This window comes from Hibiscus syriacus, unplaced genomic scaffold (assembly GCF_006381635.1).
Source record: "Hibiscus syriacus cultivar Baekdansim isolate YM2019G1 unplaced genomic scaffold, ASM638163v2 tig00109926_pilon, whole genome shotgun sequence".
Taxonomy (NCBI): domain Eukaryota; kingdom Viridiplantae; phylum Streptophyta; class Magnoliopsida; order Malvales; family Malvaceae; genus Hibiscus; species Hibiscus syriacus.
The window spans coordinates 1,729,476-1,740,821 of NW_024062532.1; the positions used below are offsets into that span (position 1 = coordinate 1,729,476).

Genomic DNA, 11,346 nt, shown 5'->3' on the forward strand with positions numbered 1-11,346 from the left:
ATCTTTTGGTATTCGGGTCGATTTTTTTTTTAAAAAAAATTCGAAATCGGGTCGAATTTTTTTTTAAAATTTCGGGTTCGGTTCTGATCGGATTGGGTTTTTTAAAGTTTGATATTCGGGTCGGGTCGAGTTTTTTTAAGTATGATATTCGGGTCGAGGTCTGGCTTAGGGTGAAAAATACACGACCCGAAAAAAATATAATTTTACCTTATATATTTAGGAATAATTACAATAATTATATAATTTTTTTCCAATTAAGTCACTGTTTTTTATTGAATAGAAATAATTTTTTATTATTTCGGGTTGGGTCGAGTTTCTAATTCATATATTCAAGTCGGGTCAGGTCAGGTGAAACTTTATTTTGGTCGGGTTGGATATCGAGTGGAGGTTCCCTTGTTCTCGGGTCGGGTCGGTGGATAAAAACCCGACCCGACCTATGGCCATCCCTAATTGAGATGATTTTAACTTATGATGTTTATTAGTATGATTTTTATAATTTATTGAAATGAATAATATATCAATAAAATGAAAATTTAATATTTTTTTAAATTTTTTATAATATATTGCTACATGTAAGTTATAAAACAAACTAAAATTAAGTAAAAAAAATAAGAAGGTTAATTTTGTCATTTTATATTACTAAAATCAAATTCATCTGACATGTTTGCAAACCAAACAGAATACGAAATTGGATTCCAATTCAATTTCCTGCTAACCAAACATGTTTTAGATTCAGATTCCAATTCCTACAGATTCCAATTCCTTCACAAATTCTAACTTCTCATAAACATTCCAACGAACCAAACGTCACCTAAATACTTTTCGTAAACCCCCTTTAACTAAAATCCCAAATCCAATTTTTTCCCTAAATTTTATCGTGTGTCGTACATCTAAAATTAAACACAAGAACTTAACCCTAAAATCTTACTTAAACGATATAAAATTACTTACCACTAAAACCCTAAACTACGGCCACTCAGTGTAACTCCCATTGCCAATTCCACCTTTGTTTATGGTAAGTAATCTTAACCAAATTGAAAGGAATCCTATGTGGTCACGTCTTTTGACCCCTTCTTCTTCTTCAATCTCCTTTTCTATATATTTTCTTTTCTGTTTATTTGTTTCCATCCAATCTCTCCGTTTTCATCGCTTTGATTCTCCTTTGCTTTGCTTTCTTCTTTTATTATAATTTCCTTTTTCCCCGAAAAAGAAATGAACCCCGACCCGCCCAAAGATATCGTTGTCGACGTCGATGATGATCAGAAGATCAATGTTGATGGACCCGCCACGCCGGATGATCGACCCGGAGTTGAATTCTCTGATGTCCAGATTGATACAAACAGTTGTGGAAAGGAGAAGGAAGATTGTAATTCTGATCCTGAGGTTAACAAAATCAACGACTCCAACGCTAAGCAGGAGGATGGTAGTAATGGCTATAGCAATTACATACCAACCATCAAGGCTCAAGTTCAGTTCCCGAAACCGCAGCCACCGCCGGAGCAGCCTAAAGTAGAACGTACACAGTCGCCATCCCTATCCGAAAGCATGCCCAGCTTAGGGAAATACATCAGAGACCGAAGCAACACTTTCTCGGCGGCGATCATGAAACGTTTATCGTCGTTAAAGGAAGACGGCGAGGCTTTTGTTGTGAAAAACGATTCGCTGGACTTCGAGGTGATGGACGTTCAAATCCCCGGAATCAAAGTCATAGTGAAACTGAAAAGCGAAGACGATAGACTCGATTTAAAAGGTCGAATAACGTTTTTCTCGAGGTCGAATTGTCGAGACTGCACCGCCGTGCGGAAATTCTTCAAAGAGAAAAGGCTGCCGTACGTCGAAATAAACATCGACGTGTTCCCCAAAAGGGCGAAGGAGTTGGTCGAGAGAACGGGGAAATCTGAAGTTCCCCAGATATTTTTTAACGAGAAATTGCTGGGCGGACTGGTGACGTTGAATTCGCTGAGAAACAGCGGGGAGTTGGAGAAGAGAATGAAGGAATTGTTGAGCCAGAAATCTCCTCATTCAGCCCCAAAAATTCCGGTTTATGGATTCGATGACGATGAAGAAGAAGAGGAGGAGAAAGATGACTTGCTGGGGATTGTGAAGATGCTGAGACAGAGTTTACCGATTCAGGACCGTTTGATTAAGATGAAGATCGTCAAGAATTGCTTCGCCGGTGATGACATGTTGGAAGCCATCATTCACCACCTTGACTGCGGCAGAAGAAAGGTACTAATTTATTTATTTCTCAATTTTCTTTTACTTGATTAGCATTCTCCTTAAATGATGAAAATAAATTACATACTTAAATTATCAGTTTTATTTTATTTTAATACTTAAACTTTCAGTTTTTTTAAAATCATACCTAAAGTTTAGTTTTTATTTCATTTTAGTACCTTTGTTCAAAATTTAATATTAAATTCTAAAAAAATTGAAAGTTTAGGTACTAAAATGGACTAAAATTGATAGTTTAAATGCTAGACGCGTTAAGTTTTTAACGGTGGTATTAAAATGAAACAAAAACTAAATATTAGATATGATTTTAAAAAAATTAAAGTTTAAATATTAAAATAGACTTAAACTAATAGTTTAGGTACTAAATACGTAATACCCTTAATTTTTTAAAAGAAAACCTCCACCCTCTAAAACCAGGTCTAATCGAAACCGGTCAAATTAACGTTGAATTCCTACATCAAGGTTGCTCAAAATTTTTAACCAAGGAAAAAACTTTAACATAGCATTTTTCTTTCATCATTTTACTCCTCCAAGAGTCGGATGTTCACAGAGGCCCTACTCGATATTTAAATGCCAAAGTTCTAGGCTTTTTCTTTCATCATTTTAGTGGTCCCAAATTGAAATACTTGTAATACTTTTGCTCATTTTACAGGGACTCGAAACTGCCAAACAAATTGCCCGGAAGCATTTCATCAAACACGTTTTTGGGTAGAAACATCCTCTCTCCCTCACTCTGCTTCCAATCATTTATGTAACCATTAAATATATATGTATCCGATACCTATTCGTGTTTTAAATTTATTCGATATAACATAATTCTTTTAAATAGTTTTAATATGATTACAACGTAATGCTCGAATTTAGAATCTCAAGGAGAACAACAATCTCTTTGATAATCTTCGATAAAACATTCTTTGATAATTCTAATTTTGCACTTGTACGTAATTTTTATTCTTCCATATGCTGTAGGGAAAGTGATTTTGAAGACGGAAGACATTTTTATCGTTTCCTGGAGCATGAACAATTTATTACAGCATGCTTCAACTTTCGAACCGCGATAAACGATAGCGAGCCCAAATCCCCATCTTTTCTAGCTGATGGGCTTGCCAAGTTGATGTCCGCCATACTCGAAGCATATGCGTCCGATGACAGGCGCCATGTTGACTATTACAGAATCGGCAAAAGTGAAGAATTCCGCAGGTTTATATATATATATATATATATATATATATATATACATTTCCTCCCTTTTTTTTCGGATTACTTAAAATTCTGTAAAAACCATCGATTCCCTCTGCCTAATTTGATGCAGATACTTAAATTTGACTCGAGATCTACAAAGGGTCAATCTCCAATTACTAACTCCAGACGAGAAACTAGCCTTCTTCTTGAACTTATACAATGCCATGGTCATCCATGCTGTAGTTACCATCGGACACCCTGAAGGACTACTTGATAGAAGAGCCTTTTTTAATGATTTCCAATATGTAATCGGAGGGTACCCTTACTCCCTCAACATCATACAGAATGGGATCCTTAGAAACAATCGAAAGTCGCCTTATTCCTTGGTCAAGCCCTTTGGCAATGGAGATAGGCGCTTACAGGTAACCCCTTCGATCTTCTGCCTTTCTTTTTTTGCTTCATAAACCAATTCATAATTGGTTTTTCTGTCTTCTTGAATTGATAGTTTGCTCCAGATAAAGTTAATCCACTGATCCATTTTGGACTATGCAATGGAACAAGGTCAAGCCCCACGGTTCGGTTTTTCACTGCTCAGGGTGTCGAAGGTGAGCTAAGATCTGCTGCAAGGGAGTACTTCCAGAATGGAGCCATAGAGATCAATCTGGACAGGAGAATAGTTTCTTTAACACGGATCATCAAGTGGTAAGTCTCCGATATATGTCCGACACGAATACACCGTTTTGAGACAAATGACATAAATCGATGGATCGAAATTGACACCAGACATCCATTTTTTCCAACTCGACGCAGGTTTAGTGCAGACTTTGGAGCAGAGAAAGATGTGGTGAAGTGGGTGATGAATTACGTGGATGCAACCAAGGCAGGGCTTTTGATGCATCTTTCGGCTGATGGAGGGCCTGTTAACATCGTGTACCAGGATTATGATTGGTCTGGTAATTTATAACTCACCAACCTTGCTTAAGATTGTTTCTTGTTGAACGATTCTTTTGGAGATGAAATGCAATCAGTGGAATTAAACAATAAGACGAAGCAGCAATTATATATTGACAGTAAGAGTTTTCTGTAAATATAATGAGGGACCAGTTTCCAGCCTTTCAGCAAAGGCTTCAAAGGTAGGAATTATATATATATATATATATATATATATATATATAGGTTTTAAATGAATTCCACTATTTAAATACGAATAACACCGTTTAAAAAATATTAAACCACTATTAAAATATGTTTAACACCGTTTGAATATTAACCACAATCAGCAATACAGAACCCATCAACACTGCCAATTCCACCAACAATCTAATTTTCTTTCCATCCATTATATCGTTATCAACTCTCAACCTATGACCAGGGATCACATTGACAAATGAACCTAAGCTTTAGGGGTTATATTGGATATTTTGAAAGTTTAGAGGTCGTATTAGAATAAAGCCCTAAATTTTATGGACCAAATTATGCCAATGACTCGAACCAGAGTTTGTTCCAGGCACTTATTATAAGTAATTAGGAGTGCATCCCACACCGGTTGGATAACAAATCGACAATGCTTGAATCTATTATAAAACGAAGGTGAGAAGCGTATTGTAGACCATCTTTGCGCTTGGGGCAATGACGCAGCTAGTGAGGTTCTAACCGAGGCGCGTCTATTGCTGGTTGAAAACTATTTCCAAACCCCCTCTTAGGCTTGGGTTCAGCCCTAGCCTTTGAGAATTTCTGGAAGGGCTCCCTTCGGGGCAAAGTCCTACAATTCCTAGTACAATTTTTTTTCATATTGTAACCTAATTGTTTCAATATTATTTACGAAGATTTCAAAGTTTTTATTAAACCTATTGGTCAATTTAATGTAATATTAACATTAACATTTTTCAGTTGGGCAAGAAAATTTATTGATATATTACAATTACATAAAATTTATTAATTTAAAATTCCTTAATTAAACGAGTGAAAATAGAAAAGATGTTTATTGAAAAAATTATTAAGATATATCAATTATATTTTTTCAGTTATATATTTTCGCCCGATTTTAATTTAGTGTAAAATGAAAATTAAAGGTTTTTGATGTGGCTATCACCCATTAAAGAGGGTATAGTAAGTAACGCAAAATAAAATTAAAATAATTTACACTGATTTTGAATTATTTATTCATTATATAAGTAAAAATTAATTGTTAAAGAAAATAATAAAATAATTTTAATTGTCTCATTAAACGTTCTTAAATCCGTATAATATTAGAGAAGAAATTACATTTTTAAGTGGATTTTTACTATTATATAAAATTATTGTTTTTCATTTTCCCCTAAATGAAATTGTGATAAATTAATGTCATTTAATTTTATCAAATTAAAAATGTTCATAAGCCTAACTGAATCATGGTCTAATTTTTTCAGACCCGAATTGATTCGAATCAAGTCACAAGTAGGGTAAAATAACTTTTTTTAAGTCGATTCGAGTTTATAAAATTTGAATCAAGTTAAATTGTTTTTAAATTAATTATAAATATTTATAATATTACTAGTTGATTCAAATTCAAATGACTTTTTTTTAATTAATCAATGGTATCTGATCTATTGACCGACTAATCCAGATCGGGAACTGCAGAGGCAAGGGCGACCCTCCCAACCTAATTTGCTCCATTCGCAAACGCTTGGATTCGAACCCCTGACCTTACTTAAGAGACCTAGTGCCTCATCCCCTAACATTGCTTAAGGGACCTAATGACTCATCCCCTGACATTGCTTAAGGGACCTATTGTCTCATCCCACTTTCTCTAACCATAAACAATACACATATATATAGTTATTTATATTTTTCAAATGGAATATACATCTATGATATATCATAAACTTAAAAATTAATTCACTAGTTATTAAAAAATTTAAATTATTTGTGTCATATTTTATAATTTAATATTTATTTATTTTTTAATTCAAATCAAATTTACAAGATTATAAATCAAGTCAGAGTATAAGTTTTAAAAATCAATTTAAAAATGCGACATATGCAAAAATATAAGTTATCAAATTATACTCAAAATTGACTTTTGGTGCCTAAATATTTTTTTGTTAAAATAGATGTCTAACGTTTTCTCTGTTAAACTTTCAAATAGCTCATGTTTCTAAATGTGTCACTTAACGACTTTTAACGATAGACACCTAAAAGTATAACGGAAAAATCGTTAGACACATACTTTTAATAAAAAAATTCTTTAGATTCCAAAAATAATTTTGAGTATAATTTGAATATTTATTTTTGTATTAAACCTAAACATTTTGATTTTTTTAGGTTGAATCCAGTTTCATTTACTCCTATTCACTAGCCTCGAGGATTTAATGTTTAAAGAAAAATGTACATCATTTCTCATTGAATTTTATTATCTCTCCTATTTTATTTATTGTACTTTTAATTTTAAAATTTACTCGTTAAACTTTCAAATAGCTCATGTTTTGATCGCTCTGAATTATTTTATTATTATTTTGTATGACATGACATTTTATTTCATTATTTAACATAAAATAATTTAAAATAAATAATAAAATAATATTTTATTATTATTAAATTTAAAAATACTTATGTTGAAAACATTTTTGATATTTCGATATAACAAATTAAGTTAAATGAATTTTAAGATTTCACAAATGATTTTACAAATTCGATTCAATTAACCGAATATCAAATTATTACTCCAAGTTTTTCAAGATCAATTCTAATCCTTACTAAATGTGTAAAATTGTGATTTGTACTTAAACTATTTTTGAAACAATTTTCACAAAGTATTTTGAACCAAAAACAAGCCTTAAATCAATTATTCAAAGGCATGCACCGATGCATCAGTCCATGCATCGATGCATCGATGAATTAATTGAACATCGAATGCATTCCATGCACCGATGCACTCTCCATGCATCGATGCACTCTGAATATTTTCAAAACATCGAATGCATTTGATGCATCGATGCACAAGCCATGCATCGATGCATCAGGCTATTTCTCAAACATCGAATGCATTTCATGCATCGATGCACACTTGGTGCACCGATGCATCAAGTGTTCCAACGGTCAAAATATTTGAATTTTACACGAATGCACCGATGCATACTTGATCATGCATCGATGCATTAGACGCTCCACCTAGAAAAATTAATTGTTTTCACACTTAAACGGCTCTATTATCCCCACTAATTATCACCAACGTTCAGAATTGATTCAAGGGGTATTTAAACAAGTTCTGGAGCCATTGATCAACAACAAGAAACATCAATCAACTAGAATCAAGAGAGAATCAAAGAAAAAGCATCAAACCTCAAGTTTGAGTATTTCAAGCCTATTTTTCATCCAATATTCATTTGCTTTCAAGAACACTTTTGTACTCAATTGTATTTATCCTTGAGTGTTCTTTTCTTTGTTCTAGAATTGTGCAAACATCTTACCTTGTGAGGTTTTCTTGTAAGTTTGCAAATTTGTAATCTTCTCTTTGGGAAAAAGAGTGTTCTCAAGAGTTGGGGTATACTCTTGAGGGATTTTGTAAGGTTATCTCTTTGGCCTCAAAAGAAAGAACAAATTAGTGAATTTGTTGGAAAATCCTTAGTGTGGATAGCTAAGGTAGTGGACGTAGACTTTGTTTGAGAAAGTCGAACCACTGTAAATCGCTGTGCAATTACTTTAAATTTTCTGCAAAAGCTTCCACTAAATTTTTAATTGCCAATTCACCCCCCTCTTGGCCGATTCCGTAGATCGATTAACTCAATAATTGGTATCAGAGCCTCACTCATTTGAAGGTTTAGTCGCCTCTTGAGTCGATTCGGGAAGAGTTACATCGATTACCAAGTCATTAATGACCTTCACTTCAAATTACGACTCCAGTCTTGATTCGATGCCCGTCAACAAGCCTCCTTTCTTTAATGGAGCTAATTGCGCCTATTGGAAGAATAGAATGATGTACTTCATTCAAGCAAGTGACATGGGAGCATGGAATGCCATAGAAGAAGGATACATCAAGCCTATCACTCATCCAAGGTTGTGGAGTGAAGGAGAGACAAGAATGTTCCAGCTCAACTCCAAAGCCATCCATATTATTTTTTGTGCTCTTGGACCAGATGAATACGGAAGAGTTTCATCGTGTACAACCGCCAAAGAAATATGAGACAAGCTTCAAGTCACACATGAAGGTACATATGAGGTAAAGAAATCAAAAATTAGTATTCTAACGCATAGCTATGAAAATTTCATGATGAAACCAAATGAAGACATCAAAGCTATGACGGATAGATTTTCAACGATTGTCAATGGTCTCAAATCATATGGAGAGATCATCTCAAATGAAAACCTTGTGAGGAAGTTAGTCTACTCCCTCCCAAAATCATGGCAATCAAAGAAGACGGCAATCATCGAGTCTAAGGACCTATCGTCCTTAACTCTTGAAGAACTTATCGGTTCACTCCTCACTCATGAGATGATGCTTGAAGATGAGGTGGACCTTGATAAAGTTGAAGAGACACCAAAGGAAAAGGAGAAGAAGAAAAATATTGGAGTTGCTCTCAAATCCACACAAGATGAGAGTGATTCTAATAATGATGATGATGACGAGGAAATGGCATTGTTTGCCAAACGATTCAGAAAAATGATGAGACCTTACCAAGGAAGAAAATTCAAACGAAACGAAGGCCTAAAAAATGAACCAAAAGAGAAGGACCCGATCATTTTCTATGAATGCAAAAAACCAGGGCATGTCAAATATGATTGCCCACAATTGAAAAGAAAGGGTCAATCAAAGAATAAGCACAAGGCTCATGTGGCTACATGGAGCGATGAAGAAGGTTCCGATGAAGAGGAACAAGAAGTAGCAAACTTGTGCTTGATGGCATTCGGGGAAGATTCTAAGGTAACCTCTAACTCATCCGATTTTGATGATTTATCTTATGATGAGTTATTTGAGGAGTACAATGGGTTGGCTTCGGATTATGAGAAATTGTTTTTAAAATATAAAAATGATGTTTCAAAATTGAAAAATGAAAACAAACTCATATCCAAAACCAACAACGATCTTGAAAGTAAAATCAAAGATTTGCAAATCAAACTAGAAGAGTTTGAAAAGAAAAATTTAGATTTGCAAAATTTACTTTCAAAGATCAATGATGATCATCAAAAGAAAATTGATGATCTTAAAACTTCTTTTGATAAAGTTGGAACAAAACATTTTGAAAAAGGTGGAAATTCAAAATCCAACTTTGTTAGAAAAAGTTTTAGAAACTACAATCATAGAGGTCCCCAAAGAACCTCTAATGGAAAAATCATTAGAAGTATGTGGGTTCCTAAAGAACTCATTACTACTAAAGATAAAGATATCCTACACAAATGGATACCTAAGGGGACTAGGATTTTGGAAACTAATGAATATGGACCCAAAAGAATTTGGGTACCAAAAATCAAAAATTAATCTATGTTTGTAGGGAAATGAGCATTGCTACAAGGCACGGGAAACAAATTCAAACTCATGGTACCTTGATAGTGGATGCTCAAGACATATGACCGGAGACAAAAGCCGGTTCATTGAGCTTAACGCCAAAAATGGAGGAGAAGTGACTTTTGGAGACAATTCAAAAGGTCACATTGAAGGTATTGGTACAATAGGTAATACATCTTCCATACAAATTAAGAATGTTTTATATGTGAATGGATTAAAGCATAATCTATTGAGTATTAGTCAATTATGCGATAAAGGATTCAATGTCTTATTTGAAATTAATGGTTGTAAAGTCATTGACATTGCATCTAATCGGATTATGCTTGTTGGTCATAGAATAGGAAACATTTACATGGTGCATTTAGATTCTATTGATATGACTAATTTATGCCTAGTTGCTAAGGATGAGCATGATAGTTGGTTATGGCATAGGAGACTAGGTCATGCTAGTATGCGTGTTTTGCAACGGTTAATTCAAGGAGACTTAGTAAGAGGGTTGCCTAAGCTTAAATTTGATAATGATAAAATCTGTGATGCTTGTGCTAAAGGAAAACAAAAACGAGTTTCTTTTAAATCTATTAATGATGTATCAACTAGTAGAGTATTACAATTGATCCATTTAGATCTTTTTGGGCCAACTAGAACTACTAGCTTGGGAGGAAAACAATATGCATTTGTCTTGGTAGATGACTATTCTAGATACACTTGGGTTCTATTCTTAAGTACTAAAGATGAAGCATTAGAAAATTTCATCACATTTTCAAAAATAATACAAAATGAAAAAGGTTACTCTATCACTAGTGTTAGAAGTTATCATGGAACTGAATTTGAAAATCTTGGATTTATTGAGTTTTGTAATTCTAATGGTATTAGCCATAATTTTTCAGCGCCTAGAACCCCTCAACAAAATGGAGTTGTTGAGAGGAAAAATCGAACTTTAGAAGAAATGGCTAGAACCATGCTTTGTGAAAATAATTTGCCAAAATATTTTTGGGCGGAAGCCACAAATACCGCTTGTTATGTTGTAAATCGAGTAATGATTAGGCCAATTTTAAAGAAAACTCCATATGAAATTCTCAAAAATAAAAAGCCTAACATTAGTTATTTTCATCCTTTTGGATGTAAATGTTTTGTTTTAAACAACGGTAAAGAAAATCTTGGCAAATTTGATGCTAAAAGTGATGAAGGAATTTTTCTGGGTTATTCCTTAAATTCTAAAGCTTATCGTGTATTTAATAAAAGAACTTTAGTTGTAGAAGAGTCTATACATGTTGTTTTCGATGATAATCCCCTTCCAAGGAAGGATTCTTCTGTTAATGATGATGTAGGTATTGTACAAGCAAATGACGTTAGACATGACGTTGGAGAATCATCATCAAAGGAAGAAACAAAAGATGAGGAAACTCATGATCCCCTCGAGAATCCAACCATTGAAGAAAGGGAAGTAT

The 11,346-nt window shown here is 33.7% G+C and overlaps 1 protein-coding gene and 1 non-coding gene across 2 annotated transcripts; both read left to right on the top strand.

The window, feature by feature from the left end:
• The first annotated feature begins 1,212 nt into the window (after nt 1–1,212).
• LOC120210771 lies at nt 1,213–11,098 on the top strand. The gene is made up of 8 exons (XM_039209453.1): nt 1,213–2,229; nt 2,888–2,943; nt 3,205–3,435; nt 3,548–3,839; nt 3,923–4,119; nt 4,228–4,410; nt 8,774–8,776; nt 11,086–11,098. The coding sequence occupies exons 1-6, from the start codon at nt 1,213–1,215 to the stop codon at nt 4,379–4,381; spliced, it is 1,947 nt and encodes a 648-aa protein (XP_039065384.1). The 3' UTR covers nt 4,382–4,410; nt 8,774–8,776; nt 11,086–11,098.
• LOC120210772 lies at nt 5,029–5,179 on the top strand. The gene has a single exon (XR_005524524.1). It is a non-coding gene; the product is annotated as a U4 spliceosomal RNA (small nuclear RNA).
• Nucleotides 11,099–11,346: the final 248 nt, after the last annotated feature.

Excerpts from the sequence above, each read along its gene's own strand:
- LOC120210771 (XM_039209453.1), top strand. The coding sequence starts at position 1,213 with ATGAACCCCGACCCGCCCAAAGATATCGTTGTCGACGTCGATGATGAT. Across the intron at positions 2,230-2,887 it reads TTGACTGCGGCAGAAGAAAG|GGACTCGAAACTGCCAAACA; the intron begins GTACTAATTTAT and ends CTCATTTTACAG. Across the intron at positions 4,120-4,227 it reads TTAACACGGATCATCAAGTG|GTTTAGTGCAGACTTTGGAG; the intron begins GTAAGTCTCCGA and ends AACTCGACGCAG.